We start from the raw sequence: 27,318 nt of genomic DNA on the forward strand, positions 1-27,318 counted from the left end.
AGGGGCCTATACTCAAAGCACAACAGAACTGAGCTTGGGTGGCTGTGGACCTCCTGCAAAAAACCTCCCATGGAGTCAAAACGCAAAGCCGCAGGGATGCTGCAGAACAGTCAATCCAACACACACAACTTCTGACCTACCACGAGGAGTCGGGTCCTGTGAGGCATTAAAAAAAATAGCATGAGAACTACTGTTCTGCATGCACGGTGTGACTGTACTGCACAGGCAGTGGAGCCCCGTCCACCGTACACGTGATTTACTCATTCTCTATGCGGACGTTGTAGCCAAGGCCCCCAAGCTGTGCAAAGGCTCTGCCCAAAATCTGCTGGGAGCTCAGCTTCCCAGTGTCGTGGGAGGCTGAGTCCTGGCTTTGGAGAATATACAGCTCAAATGGCTGCCAAAGGGGAGCAATCAGGTAACCGATGTGGGCGCTAACATCCAGCATGCGACTCCGTGGCGTTCCCATGAAGTCATGGCTTTTCAAGAACAAAACCCGATGGACTCCAGAAACGTCAGGAATGCTCGAGGCCTCATCACTGACAACAGCCCTGTCAATTTTGGCTGCGCTTACTAAATCCAAGCAGTGGCAAAGCCCAGTCCTGTGCAGGACCGTGATGAGGTTTTAAGGGAGCTGGCGCTACAAGGAGCCAGAGCAGGAGAAGTGGAAGCTGTGCCAGGCGGGCAGGAGAAATCCTGGAGACAGGCAGCATAGCTCCTCAGACATCACCACCGACCCAGTTCCTCCTCTTCCCCTGCTCATTCACATCTGCAACTTTGAATTCAAAGGTCCATAACATCTGTTTCCCTCTTTCTTGGTGTTCAGTTCCTTCCTCCACAAGGGAAAGGCCTCACTGAGATAAGCGAAAGCCCTAGCACCTTGCCAAGGAGCCACAGAAACCAAGAACTTCCAGAACAGTTTAAGCAATAGTAAAAAAATTAATGACTTCCCAGCCCTGCCTGAGCACGATGTGTCACACACAGAGGAGAAAAAACACATGCAAACGATTACCGCGCAGCATACACACAAGCATTTACATCAACAGTAGCAAATAAAAAGCAGCCCTCAGTGTTATGTAGGGTGGACACGAGATGCTGAAGCCTTAAAGGTATTTGTTTCAAAAATGCAACAGGGGACCAGCTGAGCATCATTTGATTATAACACTAGATGACAAAGACTGTCCCTGCTTCTGTGGAGTAGGACAGCACAGGGGGGTTACAACAGTCAAAGCAGATGATAAAGACTTGTTGCAGGGTTTCAGCTGCATGAGAAGGGCCAAATATGAGCACATGCCGATGTATAGATATATATAATCAGGAGTTCATGAACAGTCTATTCAGTGGATCACTGGATCAACAGCTAAACTACTCACTCAAATAATGCATAAATCCTACTGTTTGATGACCTTTAGGAAAAGCAGCTCCCTGAATTCTCTGAAGTCTAGTTCATTCTGGAAGTTCAGATGCTCAGCCGCACAGTGCCATCTCCCAGAGAACATACACCAGGGTTGCACATCTTCCCCCAGTGATGTTTCTGTTCCCATTTGTGATCAGTGTGAAGTGTTTCACCTCGATGTAAAACTTACCACATTGATGGCAGCAAGGGGCAAAAAGCATTTGAAAATCATGTTCGCAGTACTTCCTCCCTTCAAACTGCAAATGGAAAAAAAATCAGAGCATTAAAGGCATGAGGAGCATGCCCTTAACATAAATGCTGTAACACACCAGTTTGTTTCCAGATGCAATTAGGTAGTAGAACATGAGGGGCTGCACAAAAAAACCAGACCATGTGCTAGGCATTAAATCCACCCACCTTACTTCAGGTACTAGTTAGCATGTAGCATTAGTAGCTCACCATTCCTCTAATACTGCTGAGAGTGTAAGGCATTTTCCATCACCCATTTACATCACAAGAAACGTCTGAATTTTGACAAGACTGCTGAAACTTTGATGCAACTGAGCGAATTCTGGGCAGGAAATTAGCTAACAAAAACCTTTCCAGGGGGGAAGATTTTCCGTGAACCCATTTGATCTCTTCCCCACTCTACATTTCCTACAAGAACGACCCAGCATACTGGAGGAAGTAAGTACAGGGGGAGGGAAAACACCCAGGAACAGAAATCTTTGCAAGTTATGGAGCAGTACAGCCAAAACATGAAGAGAAATAAGGCTTTTCCTTCATGATGCTTATTTCATAGCATCATAGAATCATTTAGGTTGGAAAAGACCCTTAAGATCATCAAGTCCAAATTTTAAGGAACAACATTCGCTACATCGACATATGAAATAGGGAACCAATCTTAAGGGATTTGGATTTGGATCTGAATTTTCTCACAGCTTGGAGAAGTTCAGCTGCAGTTCAAGCTTGCATAGAAAAAAAACATATGGGGAAAAAAAACGTTATACAGCACTGCACTAGCAACTTAGCCAAAGAATATGTAAAAACATGTAGGCGAGTATGTCCTGAAATGAAGGGAAATGTTTAGATACCTTCAGGCACATCATTAATAGACACAAATGCCAAGTAGCATGTCAAAACCAGATAGACAATATGAGGTATGCTATAAAGTGTTTGGATTTGAATGTCTCAGTTTAAAACAGTGTAAAAAAGGGGGATAGCAGGAAACCCCACTCCTTTCTTTTTAGTGGGTCTAAGACAAAACAAAGCAAATAGCATAAAATACTACCCACAAATTAAGTTTTGGTGCACAGACAGAAAATACAGCAAAGTGCTTCAAGATTACCTGTTTCATACTATGAAATTCCAAGGATCAAATACAAGATAAAAACTGAGAGACAGAGAGCTATTACTTTCTTAAAGAATAATGGAAATTATTGGTTCATTGTGAATTATGCTTGCTTCCTGCTGGATAAAATCCCTTTTAAACTGAAAAAAATCCCAAAGCTTCCTGTTTTGTGTAAACAGGTGGTCCAGTGGGAGATGCTTAGGTTTGCTTGGACTTCAGAGCCACTGCATGTTGATCTGGGCAGACCAAACAGGTTTTTTTCCCTTCTGGTTTGCGTCAGGTAGGTTGGTTACCATTCAGTCTTGTTTATATTTTCAATCTTCTCGGCTCATTTGTGCTGCCTTTTCTGGATGACCCAGCAGTTCATCCATCACAGAAAGCCTTGAACTTCTGTAACAAATCCCACAGCACGTATTTTAAAAGCAAGGTCATTTGACTGTTGTATGCTGGAGGTCCACGAGTTAAATGGCTCTGCTTAGAACAATTCACTGTGACATAACCTGCAGCTGATCTCCATGTTTTTAGCTAACTAAGTGGAAAGACATGCACAAACCCTGAGTCTTTAAAGACCCTCTCTCTAAGGTAGTTTCTGGCAGAGCCCATTTTAAGAAAACACTCGAGGTGCAACTGGAATAGAAACAAATCTGACAAGTGCATTGCAGCTGCACCTTCCTTTAATCTTCTTATAGGTTATCACAAACATCTTAGAAAAAACCCTGAACTGAAAGGAACTCCCTCTCATTTAGGAGACAAAAGTCACGTGCCATTCCATTTTATTTTATTAAAAAAAAATTAATAATATTGATACAGATTCCCCAATTATAGCTGTTGTGAGTAGTCCCTAAGGATTTTGCTGTATTTCTTCTGTGGTAGGATGCAGCTCTCTAAGCCCTTCGATCTCCCCATTTGGAAACTCTGCTGGCATGTGCTTATGCTAAGTTCTGTTTAGGCTGAGTGTGTAAGAAAACATGCTAAACTGATGATACTGAGCACACCAAAACACAAATATACCCTAGCAGGTCCTAAACCCACAGTTCCCCTGCAACATTAGGCACACAGCTCTTGCTTACACCCTTATGCAACAAGGCCAACACTGGCTGGTTATGAATCCGTATCATCATTTCTAACATAGGCTTGGGAGGACATCAACAAAATTCCTGCTACGCTGTGCAAACTCCAAGCTCCGGATGGGCACTGCTCCGGTGCGGCACCGCTCGTGCCTGCAAGCAGCTTGGCTCCGGTGCCAGCCCACGGCGAGCTGTGCCGATTGGGGTCCCTGCAAGGAGCCCAGGGACACATCCCATGGCGCAGGAGACCGGCATCGGCCTGACCAGTTCAGCTCCCACCCATGGAAAACAGCGTGAAAGCTTATGACGGCAGTGTTTGACAGCTGATGTGATAAGCGGTTTAATGACTAACTGGGGGAATGCTGCAAGGCTTGCGATAGGCAGGGGAAGAATATTTGACTTCCCGATTGCTAAGAGCTGGAAGTAATTCCCAGGAAACACTAGCTTAGCTAAACCAGGCACAGAATAAACACAAACTCACGCCTGTGTTTACCCATGGGGAACCTGCTCAGAAAAACACGTTACCTGGTGACACCTCCAAACACATCCATCTTCTCAAAGAGTACATTAAGCCAGTCAGAGGAAGACACCCTTTCTGTCTATCTTCTCCAGTCACTTTTTCTCGACAGCGATACAGAGTCCTCAGAGCACTGTCAGCCAACTCCTGAGCGTTGGCCAACCTAAGCTCACCCTCTACCTGCCTTGTTAGGGCTCTCTCCCCCAAAAGCTGTCACCCAGTACGTTCTCACCTCTAATACCGAGGGACCGAATGAAAGAAGAGCAAGCTGTGCCCTTGTCCACTCTTCTCCTGAGCAGCACCACCGGGAAACACGTTGGGGTTTCCACTGCAATCATCTCACTGGCCACTTCAGCGCTAAGTGAGAGTCCTTCTGGCAGCACGGGACCCACGTGGACACCCTAAAGGGTGCAGAGACAGTGGAGAAGGCCCTGCCAAAGCTTTCCCAGCTGAAACAGCCCCAAAGGCACGAGGACTGGGACAGCACGGATATCCACTGGCCTCTCTACTCTCTAGAAGATGCCCAGGCCAGTACAGGAAGGCTGGGTAAGATCTGTGAGCCATCATCTGAAGGCTGTCAGAGGGCTTAAACAGACCCAAAAGTCCCTCTCTTCAATGGCAGCAAACTTGCTGGTGCACAGAGAAACTGCAAGATCTTGTGGTGAACACGAGAAGGGCTAGAAGCAGAAGGGTGATGTGAAGTTCAAGCCACACGCAAGTCTTTACATATTCATTTAATCCTCATCACAATTATTTTATCTCTTTAATAGCTGTGGCAAAAGGGTCTATTCTTAACTAAAACTTTCCACTTTCTATGTAATATTTCTCAAGAACAAAGTCTCTACTCAGCCTGAAAAACACCCTAACAACATTAACCAAAACTTATTTAGTACACGGGGCTATTTTCATTCCAAGGACAATCTGTTGACACTCACTTCTGACTTACTGTCTTTAACAGGGAGCCTCACTTTGCAGTAAGAGAGTGCTCAAAGACCAACCATAATGAATACGAATGTTAACAAGGTAGCAGTAGGAAGCAAAATGCCTACATCCAAAATATCTAAGTACCACCAGGATACTTGCCCCTGCCAAGGAGATTCAGGTATGGCCACCCATGAGCAACAGAGGTTGCAATATTCCTGGACCAGGTGCAAAAGTAAGACTTTCTTTCCACTGTGGTCCTTGTCCATCCCCGTAGGAGATACAGGCTGCGTACAGCAGGATTTCTCAAACTTTTATTTTTAAGAAAGGACCATTCAACATTCTAAAGGAGATCCCTGGAATGTCTCACTGGTTTTTGAGTCAGAAAAAGGATTAATAAAGTACTCATTATTTAGAGAAAATACATTTTATTGTTTTAAGACAATTTCATTAACACAATTACAAATATTTTAGTTTTAAAACATTTATATCACTTTACATTTGCCTCAGGTCTTAACATGTCAGGATGGACTCCTTACCATGCCTGCAGGCAGGCAGCAGCTCAGTATATATTAACAATTGTAATGCAACATGTAAGTATCTAGGGGGTGTTTTGTTTTGTTTTTATTTAATTGCTACTGCCTTGCAGCTCACCTTTTGATGTCTTATGGAACACGAGTGGTGCATTTACCACAATTTGTGCCACACTATCCCTACAGCACTGAAAAGTCTTTTGATCCTCAAACAAGGTGAAAGAAAGCAAACCCCAGGAATTCCCTTTGCCAGTCTCTTTTCTAATCTACATGCCTCCCTCAGCTTCTCTTCATCACCGTGTAACGTGGCTCTGTAAAATTAGAAATGCTATTGTGGAAGATAAACTGTTTTGCCCTTGCCACAAGGATGGCACACTGTACGTGAGAGCACAACATCGTGCTTTTAACATGCTGCTCACCTTCCTTTTCAGATCACAGAATGACATAAATCCTGTAACCGCTACTGTAAGTTGGACTACAAGCTACTTCAGCAGGACCTTATCTCTCAGACAGTAATTCCCTGTCTCTCATCACCTACCCTTCCTTACACCAATCACTTCATATTTTATGAAGTAGTCTAAAGCTTTCACTAAAACCACTTTATGCTTGAGATAGCTGAGCCACAGCCTAAATCCCCACGATAGCAGAAGGCAAAATAAAATGACACAGATATCAAAATACCCATCTGAGGTGAGGGCAATCTACCCGGGTCTGAGAAATATGACTGAGAGCGGGTTTTAACCCTTGAAAGCATGTAAGTACTGCTAACTCTGAATGCTCCAGTTTGTTAAACCTAGAGTTGACCCTACCTACATAGGCCCTGTCTGGTCTAGGCTCTCTGCACACCCTGATCTCAGCATGCTGACTTACAGGTCATCACCAGGAGGAACTTTTCACATGCCATGCTGGCCTCACTCAACTCAGCGATAAACCTCCTATGGACCACAGGATGCTGGGGTTTCCCTTTATATGACTGTCTGCTTCTAAGAATTATGCTTTCTCTGTATTTCTGGTATGATATATCGGATTCACAGATTTCAGGGGGAAAAAATCTGCACCAAGAAAGAAATGTCCAGCAGTTTTTTTCTCAGCTCTGATAACATTAAATAAAGTTATATACACTGATGTCCTCCAAATTAGCACAGAAATGCTTCTGCTTTTTCCTCCCTCTACTGGGCGTATCCTTTCAGAGCCCAGTTCTTTCCACGGGACTTTTTAAGCTATCGATCTGCTCGTAGCTACTTCTGGTATGAGAATGAAGGCACAAGGCAAAAGCTGGGGGCGAGAGGGGCACCCTGCCCTGCTTACCTCGTAGAAGAGCCCTTCGGGAAACTGCTGAAAGCACTGGGCGCAGACGAAGCACTGCTCGTGGTACAGCTCACCGTTGCTGTTGACAATTTTCTCAGCAGGAGCAAAACCGCCCCTGCAGCGCTCACAGATGGCATTTGCAAGCGCATTCGCCATGTTACTGTCATTAAAAAAAAAAAAAAAAAAAAAAGAAACAAAGAAAATTAGCCCAAATAGGCAACACTGCTGGTTGTGGGTCTCTTTTTTTTCCCCAAAGCCAACTGCATCAGCCTAACGCTAGGCTGCTCAACACAAATTTTTCAATGGACTTAATGACTTGTGGCACCCCCTCAGAAATAAAACTGCCATTTCCCCCCTGCTCCCAAACTCTTTAGAAACAAAACCCCCGCAACGCACTGTAATAACTACTAATTCAAATAACCAAACAGAAACATCATTACTACAGATACATTTACAGGCTTTTTATGATAAGAAAAGGCAGGCAATTCAAAGAAATACTATAAAAATGACAAAATACATTAGAATTAGAGAAAACAAAGGCAAATATTAACAATAATCAAGGACTGGCATCACACAGGAAAATAATTCCTAATTCTAAAATATATCTAACAGCATTGGTTGAATAGCTCTAAATAAGCAATGTGAAAGAGTGTACGGTATCTAGTCTGGCAGATATTACTGAAAATCAAAGCAGGTAAACTATTATTCCTTATACAAGCTTTGCATAGATTGAAGTAATTTTACAAATTTAGTTTGAAGTCATGGGATTTTTTGTTGGTTTGTTAGGGTTCATGTCAGGGAGCTCAGCTCACAGCATGCTGATGTTGGTCCAGGGCCAAGGGGTAGAATGGAAATGCTCTGGCTGCCCCACTGCAACCCACACGCAGGCCAGCACAAGCTGGCAAACCCATGCCGGGGATGCAAAAAATTACTCAAATAGCAGCCCTGGTTGCTTCTCAAAGGCACGTGACCATAAAATGACAGTGTGGTTAGCTGCAAAATATCAGAGGAATTAGCTACTTCACTAGGATTGTGTCCCCATCTGCAGAAGACAGTACAGCTGTGTTTCAGCTAATTAAGGCCAGAAAAAGGCTCACTTGATTTTTCCTTTGCAAACATTTTCTTACCTGTATCTAGACTCTCAAAGCTATGCCTTTCAGGATCACCTCTCTGCCCATCTGAGAGCAGATACAGGGCAGTGGTCTGGTTTCATTACAATCTGACCAGAGCTGACAAAACCACTGACTCAAACATCTACCTGGAAGCTTATTAACATTATTTCAAACACGTGCACACATGCACACATTTTGATACAGCTATCATGCTGCGCCTGTAAGTGCAGAGCCCTCATCCTCTGTAAGATGCCAAGCCTTCCCCCCGCCAAGGGACTAAGATTTCTTGGCTCCCACCAGGTTCAATAGGAATTGAATTCATTCCTTGCACAGCACCCAAGGGAGCAAGCAAACACCTGGCACATGGTTCAAAAAGGAATGTGCTTTATCTATTTCTTATGCTGTGTCACAGAAAAGCCCTACGCAAGGTCACATCTGACCAGTCATTATTAGCTGGGTTGTTTCCCCCCCAACTCTCTAGAGATCTTTGCAGAAGAGGAAAACAGTAACTGCTATCCAAATATTCACTGCCCTCTCAGTGAAACAAGTGGGCAAATTTCACAAGGAGATCGGATGGAGGATGGTCTATCCCATACACAACAGACAAGCCTACAGACAAACTACAGTGATTATACGTATAAACTGTGATTAAGTATAAAGCTCGTCAATAGACTCCATGGATTGTGTATGCTTTCTGTCGGGGAAAACCTCAGTCATTTCACCCGTTCTCCTTATCAATCTAAATGAAGAATAATCACAAAAGAAACTGGGATCTTTCATCATCACCTCAACAGTTCTCGAGCACTAAGGATCTTAAGTGCTGCCAGACATAAAGTACAATCCAAGCAAAAACATAAAACAAAATTCAAAACCAAATGAAAACATAAAGCTTCCCTCCTCAGTATGCAAAAGTACTTCACTTTGAAACACATCATATATGTAACAACAGCGATGTATGTAATCCTTCTGCATTAGGGAAGCAGTTTATCTGTTTGCCCAAAACAATATGCAAACAACCTAAAGTCAGAAAGACTACTTGACAAATTCCAACCCCATTTCAACTGCCGATAAAAATTTCCGATGCAATTAATGATAAGTTTAAAGCAACAGCTCAAATTTTAGTTGACGATTACAACTGGCAATGTATCAAGCAGAACAGTGGCAAAGGTTGCATTAGAGAATGGCTTGCAGAGCCTGCCCGGAGCTCAGATAATAAAATACATATGTGCAATACAGTAATAATGTCACCGTAGTTACACCCCAAAGCTGAAGAGAATGAACTTACAATCTTGCATAAAAGTCACAAAACTCTTTGTAGAGTTTTATGTCACTGTGCCTACGTTGCAATTTTGACACCGGTTTCTCGCCTTCGTTTCCTGCAGAGTTGTGAGCATCAGGAGCGACATTGTGTGTGACCTCTTCATCCTCCGGGATGGGGTAAGGGTGAGCTCTGCGCTGGAAGTCCATCGCTCTCTAATTGCTTTCCCGGGTGTATATATTCTATGCTTATACCGCCGAAAAACTGTAGGCAAAGTCTGCAAAACAATATGCTGGACTTCCCCTTGCTCCCAGCAAAGTGATTTACTTTCACAGCTCCGTGTCATGTAGCCGGAGCGACTCAGCACCCTGCTAGAGCTTCAAGTTAAAAGTTCAGCAGCGGGGCGGTGAGCCCGTCACGCTGTGATTTACTGACGCTGGCTGCGAGCGGAGGAGCGCGTTCCCCTGCCAGGCCCTCATGCAAACTCGGATGCTGGAAAGCGGCTTCGCTGCCGGCCGGCTGCTGATAGAAGTCGCCCAGGAGAGCGGTGGTGTGAGTAAACCTACGTGAGCAAATATGTTTGCAAATATTCACCACCAAACTTCTCCGCAGCTACTTTCTGCTGAGGCAGGGTGGAGGCAGATTCCAACAATATTTTATCGTACGCAAACCAGCAGTGGAAAGCATGAAGAGAAGACTTCTGTCGTTAGGTAAACATTGCTTTAATGCTACAGTATATTAATACAATTGTAAAAATGGCCTTTAACATTCAACTTGTGTCTTAGAAGCCATGTGTGCTGAATTTATCTAAAGGCATCTTTCTTCTTGTCAGTACTTCAGAGAAGGGGTAGGTACAGATGGATAGTTTGGTTTCTGTTGTGCTTCACAGGCCATTAACCAAACTGCCGGGTATGCTATAATGGGGAATATATGAAGAAGGAAAAAAGAAGCTTGATTTCCAGTGATGTGCTGCATTTAGAACAATTATCTAACGTAAGAACAATTACAGAAGTAATTTAGAGTGGATATTAGGGAACTGAGAGAGCAAGACCGGGAAGAAAGAATGAAAAATTAATCGCTCCTTCACCACAGAATGCCCTCCTAATGTCGCAAGCACTTCATGGTTATATTCTATTTAAAAAACCTGTTGTGCACCACTTACTAGGGAAGGCTGGGTCGATTAGCTGCAGATCAGCAGCTAATAATTACCCTCCTGCAAGCTCTCCCTGCTCGAAGTGCAGCGCTTGGGGCAGACGTGGGATACTCAGCTTCCAGCAACTGGAGACAAAGCAGGCTTTTGGGAAGCTGTCCGGAGAAACTCTCTCTCGCATTGAACTGACTGAGCCTCGTTAGCAATCCACTGAACTGCCGAGAACCACATGCACTTTGTGCTCGTGACACACAGCACCTTGGTATTTGAAGAATCTGCTGGTCTGCAAGGGGGCATGAGAAAGCAGAGGAAGGCAGGAAGGAGACGAACAGAGGCAACAAGTAGAGAAATTAGGACTAGAAGATGACAAAGCATATGACAGAAGGTCCAGTCAAGGCAACTACTTCCCAATACACCTTCACCTTCCTTGGACCTACTGCAGAGGGTCAGGTTTATGATGGTTTGGGGCCATTATCTCTCACCGCTAGTTGGGATAGCTCGCTCGTAAGCATACAGCAACACACACCCCACTCTCCACGCAGGCCCGGGCTCGCACGCAGCCGTCTTCCAGCAGCCTGGCCAACCCAGCACTATGCTTCTGCTGCTGCCAAATTTGTGGGATGGGTTTGGTCACGCATCTTTCCTTCACCTCCCCTCGCCAGGAATCAACCCCTGGGCAAGCTATTTTCCTGTGCCACAGGACATCATGGTAGGTGGGACCCAGGCAGCATGACCCTGCTTATTTACCCGTCTCTAGGTGTGATTATCTGTCTTGCACCAGAGGTGCTGGGATTCACAAGCTCTAACAGGCTAAGGAGGCTGCACCCTCACCACTGACACGGCTTGGCTGGAGCTCAAGCCCTATTTTTATCTGTCATGGAGCAAGCTCCAGATCAAGCAATGCTCAGGTTGTAGCCCTAAGCCATGATGATCTTGCCAGAGCACCGTTTGCAGGAAACGGAGCTGGAAGAAAAGGTTTCTGTGTCTGCTGGAGCACCGATGATGAAAACGAGTGCTGTCTGCCAACAGAGATGCAGGCGTAGTGCTGCTGGCTCTTCTTCTCCATCCTGCTTCCCAACATGTCCTGCACAGGTCAATGCTGAGCTTCTGTGGGTATGAAAAACTCCAGGGAGTCTGACTGCAATGGACTAATCATGCTGATTCATCCAGGATTAGTGCAGGTGCACCAACCCACTAAGATAAGAAACAGCAAGTCAGTCTGTCTCTTCCCCTTATCACTGACCATCTCCTCAATTTTTTTCTTGTCTTTTGTCCCAGAGGGCAGGCAGTTCTCCTAGGAGGCTGCTGCTGCAAATTGGAGAGCCCTGAAGAGTTTCTTTCTCCTGGTAGCCTACCTCCGTCCTTGTAGTAACCCAAAATCCACAGGCTACCAAGGTGGCTGGAAGCCACTTCTGCTGCCTTGTGTCTTCTGTGGTCAACAGGAAAACATTTGCTTGCTTCTTCAGCCTGCCACTGTACAGTCTTCAGCATGGCTGTAGCAAAGCAAGGAGTACGGAAAGTCAGTGCAATAAGATATCCATCCAAAAAGCCTGTTTTAATCTTCCTAGCTTTTTTCAAGAAGCAGTCCTACAAGGTAACAGGACTCCGTATGTGCAGTAAGTAGAAGCTGCCTGGTTCTTGAGGCCTATTGCCATTGCTGGTGGTGGAAATACTCCCAATTTGTTTTCCATTAAGCAGGAAGGGAGCCTGCCAGGAGTTTTAAAAGGGCCTTTCTGCTACTGCAGGAAAACATAGTTTCTACTGTGAAGGTTTGGTAATCCACAAATCCAGAGCAGCTGGCCATCTTTCTCTCTTCTGTCATTTTGCTGGAGGCATGCTGCCAAGATCTGAAATACCCTGTCAAAAATACACGGCATTTTCATTAGGAAATTCTAGGTTACTCCGAGGTGAAGCCATCCATGGGGAGCGAGAAGCGTGGAGGGGGTTGTTGATTTGCAGCAGCAGCCGCAGCAGCAGCAGCAGCTTCCCAAGGGCATTCCCTGGCATCTGGGACAAAACGTACCAGCCTGCTGTTAAGTAAGCAGTGATAAGGAGAAGAGAAAAGGGAGAAGTTAAGTATTTAACTGGAAAACGTACGTAGGGAGGAAGGAGACAGACAGGCTCCTCCTGGTACACTGAGGATCTTATCAGAAGTCAGAGCTGATGGTGGGGAAGGTGCTAAAGGAAACAGCAGAAGAGGGGAGGGGAAGCATCCCACTGCGGCTACGGAGAAGGGCTTCGGAAAACCACAGCAAAAATAGCCATGCTGCTTTATCGTCATCGCTGACGGACGACTGCAGCCCTACAGCATGCAAGCTGCCTTCTCTGGAGAGCTTTAAAATCCGGCTGCCCGAGCTGGTGGCTGCCAGAGGTAGATGGGGACTTTTACAGAGAAGGCTTGGTGGCCGGCCAGCCCCGCTGAGCATTTCGCTCCACGCCACAAATAGACGTGCCGAGCAGTCACGGCTCCAAACAAGGTGCTTGGCAAAAGCAGCTGCTGCTTGGCAACTTACTCGTGCCACCGTGAAATATCACTGTGTCGCCGACGCAGTCAGGAGGCCACGTGCCCCATTTGGTTATGCAGGGTGGGGGGAAAAGGAATCATAGTGCATCCCTCCCCTTCCTGCATAGGTAAGGGTCATTCCGTTTTGATGATGTTTAACACAGATGCCATGCAGTGGCCCTCACATGCAAAATACGGAACAACTAGAACAGAAGTTTTGCTGCAAAATACGCGTGGACTTGCAGTGCCCTGCGCTGATTTCTGCGCCAACCTTTCAAAGCACCAGTTGAACTTTGGCATCTTCTTTTATTAAAATTAAAAACACTCTTGCGTTCTGGTTGCTGCAATTGTTTACCTCTTAAGCAACAAAATACTTTCTGTGTTAAGCCGGTCTCCTAAGGCAATTTGAAAGAAGGTATAAATCTTTTCTATAATAAAAATGCACATTACAGTTAGGGTTTTCACATGTGCCTAGCACTGCTCTAGCTCCTGTTTCTATTAAAAAGGATGAAAAACCATCTTGGAACCACTGCAATAAAAACCAGGTGAATTCTGAGCGCTCCTAAAAGTGTCATCATTTAGTCTTCGCCACAAAAAGCATGATTAAGCTTATGTGGTGGGAGTTTAAACAGGGCAAACAAGAAGGCAACTCTAGCCGTTTCATATACTTCAACATAAATTTATTCTAGTATAAACATGTCCAAAAAATGCTTTGGTCTCTGCAAACAGAGAAGGTTCACATTCCATCTCTCCATAAGGAAATGAATATAACTGGAATAAAGAGGTAAGCAGCACCTTCCCACACAATGTTTTATCAGCCATACAAGCACAGTGAAAAATCAGTCTCTGACAGAAGTTGTAGAAAGGGAGAGCAATATTTAACTATAGCATTTTCCTGTTGTAAGTAGTATTTCAAAAAAATGTTGTATTTTCTTCCTGCTGGTTACAAACATTACCAAATGAAGCCATGCTTCCTGTAAAACCAGAAATGACTTCTGTGTACAGATATTTGATACTCTTTGAAACAGCCATCTCTTCCTTCCCCACTACTATTTTTTGAATCCTATGCAGACAGGCAAAACAGAACATCAAAAAGATGCAGTATCACATATGAGAAGCTCATGAGAGCTCTAATAAATTTGCGTTGCATGAGATGCAGCATACTCTCGGTTATTCTTAAAATCTGCACCCTGTGTAGTTGACTGCATGTATACTTCACTATGGTAAGTATACTGTATCCAAACTCTTCCAACCCAAACATTTTAAAGATGCATTTGCACTAATGCATTTCATGTAACAACATTTATATCCCCATTTTCAATTTAAGAGTAACAAAAAAAGTCAGCTACTCAGTGCTAGAGGCTACACAACAAATGTCTCTCAGACACTCTCTCTGAAAAGAACCATCTTTTCAAGACTGATGAGACAACATCAGGCCCACCAAGCTCAAAAGGGTCCTTCTGTTTAGACGTACACACAGTGAACTTCACAACACCGAGGCCGTTCAGTTCTAAAATTTGAAAGTGTTTGGGCAGAATAATATTTATACTGGTGGAAATCAAACCACTGAAAAGTCAAGGGATGCACAATAGAGTGTGATCAGGCAATTGCAAGCAACTTACAACTCAGTGTATGTGTGCTCCTCCTTCATCGCTTAAGGAACAGATTTAAAGTTCAAGTATGTAAAAATATATGAGGTTGATCTTTGCATTTTCTGACATTTCAGGAAATTAGCATCCTGGCCTGTATCAGAAATCATGTGGCCAGCAGGACTAGGGAGGGGATCATCTCCCCCTGTACTCGGCACTGGTGAGGCTGCGCCTCGAATATTGTGTTCAGTTTTGGGCCCCTCACCACAAGAAAGACATTGAGGTGCTGGAGCGTGTCCAGAGAAGGGCAACCAAGTTGGTGAAGGGTCTAGAGCACAAGTCTTATGAGGTGCGGCTGAGGGAACTGGGGTTGTTTAGTCTGGAGAAAAGGAGGCTGAGGGGAGACCTGATCGCTCTCTACAACTACCTGAAAGGGGCTTGTAGTGAGGTGGGGGTCGGTCTCTTCTCCCAAGTAACAAGGGACAGGACAAGAGGTAACAGCCTCAAGTTGCAGCAGAGGAGGTTTAGGTTGAATATTAAGAAAATTTTTTTCACCAAAAGGAATATCAAGCATTGGCACAGGCTGCCCAGGGAAGCATTGGAGTCACCATCCCTGGAGGTATTTAAAAGACGTGTAGATGTGGTGCTTAGGGACATGGTTTAGTGGTGGCCTTGGCAGTGCTGGGTTAATGATTGGACTCAATGATCTTAAGGGTCTTTTCCAACTTAAATGATTCTGTGATTCTAAAATGCTGCACTACCATATTTCTCTTCAGAGGAACAGTTTCCTAGCACTAATATTCAGTTCATGTCATGTGTCACTGAAATCCACGAAAAATCCGTCACCGAATCCTTAGTCTAAAGGCAAACACCAGCTTTGCTTCTGCCTTAGCCATCTGCCCGTGCCCGCTGGAACCGATGTTTTCACAAGCCGAACACTGTGACCTGAGCAGTTCGTCCAGGAACTATAATTAATACCATGACTCAACATAACACCCCAGCTACCAGGAGAGGCTTCCAGTACGTTCACGCAGTTCCTTGTAGGGCAGAGATAACTGTATCACCAGGCTTCCCAGCTCCCAGTGACATCCTTATTACAGTGACGTCTCCACTGGAGTCACCGTGCTGAGGACTGACCGTCAGCTTTACTAACCGGCACGTCACTCCCACACACGTCTCCCCTCAAATATTACTATTGATCTACACCTCCAGCAACATAACCTCTCGAACCATTTTTCACCTTCATTAAGTTTGTTTTTCTATTCTAGATGAGGAAGTGCAAAGTTTTTCATAGCCTGAATTGATTTGTTTTGGGCAGAAACAGAATGTGGTAAAGAAAACATCTCCTCAGCTGTTGCTCTTCTCTCACACACATAGTAAATAGTAATTATTAGTCGTTCTAGGTTTCAGTTTCACATTTTTCTCTTCCCACATTCACTGCAGCATCACCAAGCTTTAAAACCAGCAGAGGATGGCAGACAGCTGAGCCATCTGCAGTTAACATTGCAGAATTAAATAATGGCCCTAATATTCAAAAGCTGAAAGAGAATAACCAGAAGCGATTTATGCTCCTAAGAGTCAAGCATGAGTAATGTATAGACAAATAAAGCTAATACAAAATAGCATTGCTTTCATACTTCACTATGACAGCCTTAACATTTTGGGTAATACAAACTGAAGGTCTTAATCTTGTACTTTATATTTATTAGCTCTCCAATACTAGTGGCAGACCTGTCAAGTATGCCCAAATGAATTTCAATAGCAGTTAGTGCAAAGCAAGACTTCCACGCATGTTCCAAACTGAAGGCTTTGGTAACTATTGCAAGGTTTTTTGAAAGTAATGGTTTCTACCCCAACAACTGACTAACCCTGAATGAGTAAAGTAGGAGTGAATGGTTATAATATGTATTACAAGACTTGTGAAGGAAGACGTAGAAGATACCCCTTGCAACAGCGTATTGCTGGGATTATCTGGAGGAGCAGCACAGGTTATTTGCTTGGCAGAACAGAAGTGAAGGGAAAATAGAAGACGACAGGGTTTTGTGCTTTGAATCAGAAGGGTTCCAGCCCTGCCAAATCTCCTTCCCCTTTGCTATGTACCATGGAGAAGTGGGTAGGTATAATGTGAGGATTAGCTTTAGAAAGGAATGTAGTTTAAAACTAAGCTATTACTTGTACACTTCGGGCAAAACTCATGACCTGCAACCTGGTAACTCATGGAGCTATCCTATCCCGAAGCTGCGCTGTTACCGTGTCCCTTAAAAAAAAAATATTAAAAAATATAAGGAGCAGCTTTTTTAATATATCAGAAATATAGTGTATGCTTCAGTTTCTGGAGTCAGTGAGGAGAAACATGCAAAACAATAACTGAAAAGCCAAACATCAAGCAAGAGAAACAGCTTTCAAATGCAAACTTTCCATACCGGAACAAGAAAGGGACCAGCCAGGGCAGTTTTGAGTCATGACTCCGAGTGGGTAACATTTTTCCAATAGCTGCACAGAAATAGAGTTCAAAAGGTAGACTCAACTCGGGATCAAGAACTTTATGATCTATGAAGAGCGTGGCATGCATGGATTTAACATGCTAGAAAAGACAAATGCCATTTCACATCCGCTTTACCTTTGTCCGTCCATTCCTTGCTGGAACTGCCTGAATCTTTTGAATCTTTCATTGAAAAAGGCACAGCTGAGAAATGCTGCCAGGTATTACTAGCTGTGTCTGTCAATATGTTATTTCCTTTGAGGCTAATAGCTAAAAGTTTTTAATTAATTTTCTTCTACCTCTATCATGCTCATTAGACCAGATAGAGAAAGCAAAAAAGCTACAGGGAAATATGTCACAAAAGTCATAAACCAAATTTCTCTTGTTGGACAAAAGGCTCCAAAAAATCACAAACTTCATCTCCTTGATACATAAAGACACATCACAATCTGCTGGCACAGCTGAGCAGTATCATCCAAAACCACTGCTCACAGAGCGCTGTATATGAAACCATTATTTCAAAATGCTACCAGGAACTACCTAAAATCAGAAGTTTCTACAAAGATGAAAACTGAACAATGCCTAAAGCTGCTATGACAAATCAAGCAAAGAAAAAATGAACACGCAACCACGTGCACTACAGCATCAGATAATACACAGGAAAACTCAGAGCATCACTCAAGTTTGGGAAACGTCCCGAGATTCCTGGGTGCGAGGTGAGACCAGAGGAGTTAACCAAAAGGAAAAACACCGAATGTCACAAACTCTGCAGGAAGTCCCCAAGCCATAGCTGGCAGCAAGCTGGGATTACTACCAAGGGAAATCCCATAAAAGGGCCGCTCTTTCCTTCTACCTCCCTCCACAGGCATCAGCTTTTGGCCACTGTCAGAGGCAAGACACTCCAGAAGCTGGAGTTGTTCCCATGTCTGGAGAGCATCATGTAAAAAAGGCTCACAGTCCTCTCGAGGACACGGTGTCTGTTAGCTTTGCATTTCCTCCAACAGCTCAGAGACCACAGGAAAACCAAATGAACAGAAAGGGAACCCAAACTTACAGCCTTTAAGCTTGTTCTCCCCGATGCCTGTAAGTTGGTAATTTTTATTAAGTGGTGACATTGACATAATTTAGTTTTTCTCTCCTCTGCAGAATACTTCTGTGTGTAAATTCACTTCAGTGTGACAGACTGCATTCAAAGAAGAGCTTAATTATAATGAAGAATAATGAGCAATCACAGTACATGTTCTGTAGAGAACACCTCTGATTAGGTGTTATCAAAACACATGAAAGCAAAGCAAAAAAAAGAAACCTACGACTTATCTTTAGCCAGCTAATCCTGTAAGAAAGAGCGATGAAAATCCTAATTGCTATAATTACTGCACTTTAACAATTTACTGAAATCACAGATTATTACAATGAGGCAAGCCTAAGAGGAACAGCAGTAATTGTTGGGGTTTCTGTTACACAAGCAGCTACCTCCGGTCATTTGGAGTCAGGGGATGTGACAGGGTGAGCAAGTCAAACAAAATCGCTTGGAGTTGTTATGCAATGCAGGAGAGAAAGGGTGAGAGAGAAGGCAAGAAAAAAATGGGTGTGTTCCTCGTGAGTTATTTTAACCCCTAGAGCAATGAAAAGTACAGCACAAATGAGAAGTAAAGCCTCTAGTCATTTGGATACCTCACACTAAGGCTCAACGCAAATTCTAAGTATCGCAATGTTAAAATGTAACTATGAAGCCTATTTTTGCTGGCTGGAAGTTACTAGAATTAAGAATAATAATTCAGTGTTACATTTACATGGGCAAATCCTCTCTTCAATTAGAGCAGCTAGCAGATGAGCCAAATTATTTTTTAATCAAGAGTTCACAAGCAATTCAAATGAGTATTTCTAGGTCCCAACGCTCTACTATTCCAACAGTTTCTAACCACAACAAAAGAAGCAGCGTAATTTTTTTGTGGCTTAACATTTATTTTCGAGCTCTTCCTGGTTTAATAAATTAGTCTCTTTTTACCAATGTATTGACTAATTACTGCTTTACCTGCTGACACTGGTGCTGTGAGCAAGTGAAACATCTACTTACAGAAAGTGGCTATATATTAACATTTGTGATGCCGCTAAGAAACGTCACCACTGGAAATCAACTTTAAGAACGCTTCCAGGTGCAGACAGATCTTTTCTTTCTGCCTTCCCCTGCCCTCAGTACCCTAAGGCATCTGAAAATTCAACAGCGTCCCTGGTTCCCCAGACAGTCCCCAATAAGCATCTTCTTCTCTCCCTCCTAGGATGAGCAGGAGTCTTCAGCGAGGACATGCAGCTGGAAACAGCTGCACACCTTGGCTGGCTGCTATGCATGGGGCTGAGGAGATCTGTGACCTCGCACAGCTCCCAAATGCTGTATCTCATAAAGAGAGGGAGGAGGCACTCAGCCCTACCGCATTGCCGATGTTTGGGGGATTTTATTCATTTGTTTCTTTTTATACTCACCTACGAGCTTTGCCGTGCAGAGCCTATCCCCCTAAGGCTCAGTGGGACGTAAGAATGTGCTTATGTCTCCTATTTCATCTGCGAGGGAGTCTTTGTGCATGAAATTTTGGGGCACATCCACATGCCTTCCAGTCTGGAGTCAGTGTGCAGAGGCAGGCGGGAGCCTGAACGGACCCAGCAGAAGATTGCCTGCACCTAGTCACGCAGATGTACCCATTAGCTTCAGCAGCAGAGAGCAAAGGGAAGGCAGATACTTTAACACTGTTATTGTGGAAAACATCCACGGTGCTTTCTGCATGAGAGAACAGAGCAGTGATGTACCCCAGTAATTGACAGCCACCGACTGAAGCTTGCCCATGATTATTTGTTGCAAATGCTGAAATGTACTGTTTGGTAAAAACTTGAGACTATCCTCTTCAAAAGTTGTTTGCATTTTTAATTGCATCTGAACCTATATCAACTTAGAAAAGAGAGCTATGGACTCTATGGAATCATCAAATTCACTTTAAGTGTAACTGTCAAAAAAAAAAAAATTGCCCCTGCTTTTCCCAGTAGCTTGTATTGAGCTTTGGAAATTAATAGTATCAAATTTTTTAGAGGAATCATTCTATTTTTACAAAGGCCATGGGATCAGATGGGGAAAAAGCAAAAATAGCAAGCATACCGCTACTGTTAAGTGACTCCTAATGATTAATCATAAATGTATGCGTACAATTTCCTTTGCATCCTGTTTGGTGAGGAAAGCAAGAAAGAATAGCTCAGCATACAGACAGAGTTTTTACATGCCATTTCTAAAGACAAGGCAAGACAAGATTTATCAGAGATGTCATTTTTTTCCCACCAAATCAATATAGCCGGAAAAGAACAACTCTTCCCCTCGGTTCTGAAAAGCAGATTTCTCAGGTTGCATTTAGTTCAATGACTTTTGCATCTGCTGTGGACAGGGGAGAGATGAAGGTGCCATGGAGCTGCCTGCGCTTTGAGCTCTGCAGCTGGGGAGCATCCTGCGGATTTAAGGTCTATGCACCGGTGAGCCCAGCTCAAGCAGGGGAAGGGAGGACTGCATTCAGCGTCCCTGCCCCAGCGGAGGTCTAAACCAAGCACGTTTTTGTACTGTGCAAGCTCAAGAAAAGGATGAGCTATCCAGACCACCTTTTATTTGGGGCAGGCAGGCTCCCTATAAAGTCAGTAATGCAGCTGTAACATCTACAGCAGTTCATTAAAAGGCTTCCAGAGCGGTTATGGGGTTTGTTAAGCGATACATGGAGTGGGAGAGGTGGAAAGAAAAGCCGAATTTCCCACCCCCATCAATGTGCTGTGCTGTCAGGACACGGGATAGCACTCCTTTCAGCTTACTGCAGGTGATGGGACAACCTGGGCATGGGTTATGCCAGGACGAGCTGGGACAGAGGGGACGAGAGAGGCTCCCTGGGAGAGAAACTCACTCCAACCTAGGACAGGTTTCTAAAGGAGGGGGATGACTCCTACCCTCCCACCCCGGTGCCGATCTCAGTTGAGTTTAGGGCTTGCTATTTATGGCTTTCCCTTGAAATGCCCTCACTCTCCTCAACTGGATGGGCTCCAGCGGTCCTTCCCAGCCCCCTCAGGTCCTCACCGCTGCCGGCGGGACCGCTCAGCCATCGCACCGTACCACCAGCAACACTGAGGGAGCTGGGGCAGATTTTGAACTAGCACCAAGCCCCAGCCTGTAAACTGCAGCTGGGCAGTGGGTGCAATGCAAGGCGTTGAGCTCCGTCCGCAGCAGGACGAGGAATCACAGCAATTGGGTGGGCAAAATGAGCAAAACCATGCACTAAAGTAAGCTCTGCTGCTTGCGAAGCAAAGCAGGTAGCCACAGCTGCGTGAGATGAGCTCCCCTCAAGACAACCTGGCACCTACTTGCTAGAGCAAGAGGTGTTTGGAGAGACTCTTGTTAAATTCAAATATTCATTTAGGAGTTTCTACTGTAAGCAGAAATCTGACAAGCTAGGACACTTAATGCTAAGAGCCAAAATATATTCCTACGGTCTTTCCTGCAAAAGACTGAGGGAAATGAGCATAGAGACTGACTCATCATAAACTGAATAGCAGATCTGGAAGACAATGATGGGGGTCAAACCTCTGAGTGAAGTGACATCAGTGGACACAGATGCAGAAGCTAAAGCTTGCCTTCCTGTTGCAGAGCTCAGAGTCCCATGGCACATGACCTATTGTGAAGCTATGTCAACATAGGAAATCATTTTTATACTGTAAAAAGAATTGTTTCAAGTAATTTTGGTTCCTGGAAAATAAAATGTATGTGCTACGTTATATGATAAACATACGCTCTGTACACATTTAGGAGTTCCAGTACGTTGCTTCACAGTAGCCTAATTATTAGTAATCTCAGGTGTTTTAAGCACAAATGACACTGATGCTCCCAGGAAAGAGCAAAGGCAGAATTTCAGCACCAAGCCCCCCCCGAGCTGCTTTGCAGTGCTGACACTGCCAACACTCGGCAAGGTCTCGGCCACAGTTTGCAGGCGCGTTAAGTCCCTGTCCTGCTGAGCAGCATCCAGCTCCTGCTGCGATGGCCGGACCCAGGAGCCGCAATTACAGCAGTGCTCACAGCAGCAGAGTGGAGGCAGCCCAAGACACCCCGCAGCCAAGGCAAAGGGGCACGAATGGCTGTCCGTCGGGTTACTTGCTGCTGGTTTGTGCCTTACCAGAGGACCACCCCAGCCTGGATCCCAGGAAACCGCTTCCAAAGGAGACAGAGACCTCAACAAGGGCAGGAGAGAGAAGTCTTATACTGGGGCAAGGTGTAAAAGGCTGTAAAATGAGATCAGGCGGATAGCATGCATGACTTTAACAAAGGGCGATTTTCTTTTTTTTTTTTTTTTAAATACAGATATTCTCACAGAGTATCCCAAGGACATTGGCACCTCGAGTACATTTTGGCCCAGGATTAGAAAAATACAGTACTTGAACCAAGAGAGCAGCTTTCAGCGAACTGTTCCTCGAGGGCTGATATTATTTAACACATGTGGATTAATATGTATGTAAAACGAAATACAAAGGCACTAGAACAAAGAACTGGAGAGAGAAACTACAGGAGGGCATTGCAAAGCCATGGAGGATGGCAAGCTATATTTAGCAGACATGAAAGAAACCCCGTCTTTCTTGTGGACTCCAGATACTCTGAAAGTATTTGCTAAGGACAGGCATCTAAGTGTCACCGGGTACAGCACATGAAAAAAGCTAGAAATTTCCAGTTTTAGAAAACTAAAGAACTTTTTTCCTCTTTGTTCCCGATTGCTCTTTGCCCTGTTGTTATGCCATTATTTTGTATTTACAATGCCATAGCCTTTTGTCACGGAGAATGCAGTAAAAATGACAAATAAGGCTGCCTGGCAACACACTGAAATACCACCAAAATGGGTAAGGAAGGAGCAAGGTTTAGTTTGAACAAGAACCAGCTTAAGCTGTTAGCAAATACAAGAGAAGCTCTGTCTTTAGGTACAAGTTGTTCCCCTGCTCTAGCAGCAGCATCTGACCATGCTCTGTTCACCTTCTCCTATCTCCTATACCCTGCCCTGAGCTGATTCATAAGTCCCCTGATCTGCTATTTCCTCCCACTTGGATTTTATTTCTCAAGACCAATCCCTGTTTAACATATTTCTCATCTTTAACCGCAAGAGGCTCAGGAAAGGATCAAAACACCTGGACTTATACTGGTACAGACAACCTCTTCCCCCGCCCCAGCCCCAAAGGGTCTCATTCCTCTCTCGGATGTGCTTATAAATAAGAGAGACAGCAACACAACCATAGAGAGATAGCACTCATTTTTAGGTATATGCTTTAAAAAGCAGCTTTCTTTTCCCTCAAAAGATCTATTCTTCCTCATTGCTAGTTTTGTATAAAAGAAACTAAACATTAAAAAGTCCAGAATCTCTGCACATCTCTTACTCTACTAATTGCTTATTCTTCCATCTATAGTCATATAAATATATTGCCAATGCTATTAGAATTCCACCTAGGAAATCAATTCAGAATGAATACTATAAATAGATACCAAACACATGTATCAGACCCACAAGTTAACACATTCCTAGAACTGATGCGCTATTTCTGATATCTCATGGCAAATAATCTCATTATGATGATACATTTTGCCACAATAATTTTTAATTAAGGTGCTTAGTTATAACAAAAGGGTAAATCCCCCAAAACTGAATACTCATCCTTCTGAAATTGCTAACTCGGGTAACGAAAGCACAGTAACAAAATCCCTCTAAATTACACAGCACTCCAATCCGATGCACAACCACCAACAACAAAAAATAATCTAAAAATACAACCAGAGAACAGGCATTAGGAGATAGGAAGTGCTTCCTCTCCACTGAGGCTTTTGTTAGCATTTACACAAGGATCCTTTTCTCAGGAGCCTGAAGTAGGAACAGATTGCTTTCACACCGAGCACACTTAGAAAAAAACCTTTGCATTTTTACTTTTTTTTTGTGTCTGCGCTTACTCAGGTTACAAACAATCCTCTAATCTCCCTGCTCCAAACAGAGGCTTTTTGAAAATTCTCTGTTACTCTTTCAAAAGGCACGTAGCATCAGGAAGATAACCCTGGACATTAAATGGCTTTCCGATTTTTGGTCACCGTTCCTGGCTAAGGTCAGGCTAAGTGGTCCTGCTGCATTCTTTTGTCTAAAGTCCTTTCCACAACAAAGAACCCCCCATGAAGAAAGCCAGAGACCAGGACCCCCAGCCCCTCGAAGGGGCTGCGCCAAGACCCCCGACAAGCAGCACTACCCCCAGTGCTCGGGTGACCCCAAACCGACTTCAAACCAGAGTGAGCAAAGTTGTCGGCCTGTGGAAAGTTATCTACTTGCAAGTGCTGGCTGTCAGAAAGGATCCAGAAGCAACCACCAGCTAATATTTGCCCTTCCCAGAGCCAGGGAAGGGAGTCACACCATAGCCAAAACCCACAAGGTCACCGTACAGCTCCTGTGATCCCTCCTTCAGAGTTCTTTTGCCGTAGCACTTTGGGGACTGCTTCTCGACGCATGTGTTTTGCAGTGACTTTTCCGAGCCATATTTGCATTTCGTTTCCTAAAAGCGCCGAACGAAGCGAGCAGGCTGCCGAGAAGGGCTCGGCGGTGCCCGTCAATTCGCACTCACCTCAGCTTCTCTTCGTGCGACCCGGGCAGTCCCACGCTATCCGGGCGATCCCGTCTCCTCCTGTACAGACCTGAATGTGACAACTCTTTCAGCTGCAAGGCCGTCATATTTCTCTACCTGGAGGGTTGGAATTTTATTTTTTTTTTAAAGGGGGGGGGGGGGGGGGAGTGCGCTCGCGTGCGTGTTTTGGCTTTTGAGTTGGGTCGTCCCCCCCCTTTTCTTTTCCAGCCTCTTCCAGATGTTGCTGCCGAGGAACGCGCCAGCCAAGATGCCTGGAGAGAAGAGGTTCGTCGGCGTGTCAGCACACCTGCGCCCACCGGAGCGACCAACCTCCGCAGGCAGGGCAGGCAGGGCAGGCAGGCGGCCGCCGCTGCTGGGTTTCCTGTTTCTCATAGGTACACACCCTCCCGAAGGGCACCACGTTTCCTTTATCGCAGGATCGCACCTCAGGGATGTCTGCCGCAAACTCACCGCCTGCCCTCCAGCTTCACTTCGAACTCCCGCTGCCCCGACAGGATTGACCCCGCCGTGGGGTGCAAAGCCTGACGCTCACCCAGCACCTCCTGCAAGGAGCTGAAAATCTCCAGGGCTGCCATGAGCTGTTAACTCTTTGCCGCTATAATTTAGGACAGAAAGAAAGTCATCAGCGCTACGGAAAGTCGGTGTTACTCAAGCACGTGAGCAAACTCCGACAGGGAGATTAATGCAGCGAAGCAACTTCAGTAACCAGCGTTAAAATACTCTTTTGGAAACACAATAGCCCTGTGCTTGTCAGAAATCGCTCTTTTCCACGCATCTTGAAAAGCAGAAGAAAACCGCAATGTATTTTTCTTCCTACTCTCAGCTATCAAAACATAACCGCCGTAACTATTTGTCACATTTTGTAGTGATGGAGTGTCCTGTGTAATTGTAAAACGGGAATGAAAGTGCTTAAGGTTTCCTGTAAGACAGGAAGGTGACTAGCAGGGATTTGCAAGCTCTGCGTCTCATCTCAGTAATTTTTTAGTAATGAAACTCTTTGCTTCCACTTAAAAGGAGGCTTCAAAAAAGCTTATCACTTCTTGAAAAATTTTTACAATTTCTTTGACGTTATCCTTGGCACACATGAACAAAAACTTAATTCAGAGTTTTTACTTCTACGTTGACAGTTGGGGAGGGTGTGTTTTTTAAATGAACTTGCATTTAATAAAAGCCAAGAAATCTAAGAATTCAAGGACAAGGATAGGAAACAAGTTCCATGTAGTATGAATTTCATAGTTCATTATTAAAGTGCTTATTTTGTAGCAGGATACGTATAAGAGTATTTTTGAATTCTTGTCACAGAGAAAAGCATAACATACGTAATACTGGGTACATCACGACACCAGTTTGGTCAGGATCACCAGACTGAACACAAGCACAGTAATTTTATATAATACTATCAATGTGCTTCAGTCTGGAATGTCATCAAAATATAATATAAAACATCACACAGTGGAAAAATAACAGAAATTCTTTTGGAAAGGAATCACAAAACATGCCAAATAGATAATGGTTGGAGATATTCAAAGGGATTTATATGATGTTAGAAGGCTGCACTGAAACACTACACTGAAACATCAACAAGATATCTGAGCTCTTGTCCTCAGAAAATAAAAGAGAGGATGGTCACGATATTTGCCTAAACACGCTGCATTCCAGTTTCAAATGAAGTATTTAAAATTGTTTCTCAATCTGCAGTAGGATAAGGTTAAACATAATTAAATGCCAGTTCCCTGCAGTCAGTCAATCAGCGATTCAATGAAAAGTTAAGGACGGCAGATGACAGATGCTCATGGCACAGCAGCTTTTATATATTACCAACAATTTTTACTGTGCTTTAAATATCAGTGTACCAATGAATTATCTTTGTCCAAACAATCAATTTTAGATAATAATAATCTAAAAAGTGAAGACAGAATAGATTTTTTGCTGCGAAAAACCTCTTTGTAAACTAATGAAATTGAACTATTACCTACAAAATTGTTCATAAATTTTTACTCACTACAGTAGCAGTCTCTTCAGTGTATACTGAATACTTTTGTGTTAATCATGACACAAGTCTATCAAAAATTAAAGACAACTCTTCACCCACTCTGCTGCAAGTTGCGTTGGTGTGAAGTACACAGCATTAAAGTTCACATTTATCTGCATGAACAGCTGCTGTGCTTGGAGAGCCTGTGGGACAACGGCTTTTACTAAAATATACTTGGAAACCAGAGCTGCACCAAACCGGTATTATTAAAATTTAAAATCAACGCCACCAGACAGAGCACGTAAATTGAAGGAATACAAGAAGTCCAGACACAAAAATGAGTTGTTTGTTACAGAGATCAAATCCACCTCAACCTACAGGAGGGCAAGATGGTTAATTTTTTTAAATAGACCTGGGAATCAGCTCCACAGCATCACTATTTCACAGGCTTCTTCAGCAAACTCCAACAGGGGTCTAAGCTGATATAGAAA

At 44.1% G+C, this 27,318-nt stretch overlaps 1 protein-coding gene across 15 annotated transcripts in view; it reads right to left on the bottom strand.

The window, feature by feature from the left end:
* LIMS1 (LIM zinc finger domain containing 1) overlaps positions 1–27,318 on the bottom strand; it is a 73,859-nt gene that overhangs the window by 9,617 nt on the left and 36,924 nt on the right. For 6 of the 15 annotated variants that reach the window (XM_049834705.1, XM_049834711.1, XM_049834710.1 and 3 more), the window contains 2 exons: positions 7,091–7,250; positions 1,584–1,650 (listed from right to left, as the gene is read on the bottom strand). In XM_049834705.1, coding sequence (XP_049690662.1) covers positions 1,584–1,650; positions 7,091–7,250 — 227 coding nt within the window. The other 9 variants (XR_007510240.1, XR_007510239.1, XM_049834714.1 and 6 more) reach the window with 6 other exon arrangements.

This window comes from Accipiter gentilis, chromosome 31, assembly GCF_929443795.1.
Source record: "Accipiter gentilis chromosome 31, bAccGen1.1, whole genome shotgun sequence".
NCBI classification, from domain to species: domain Eukaryota; kingdom Metazoa; phylum Chordata; class Aves; order Accipitriformes; family Accipitridae; genus Astur; species Astur gentilis.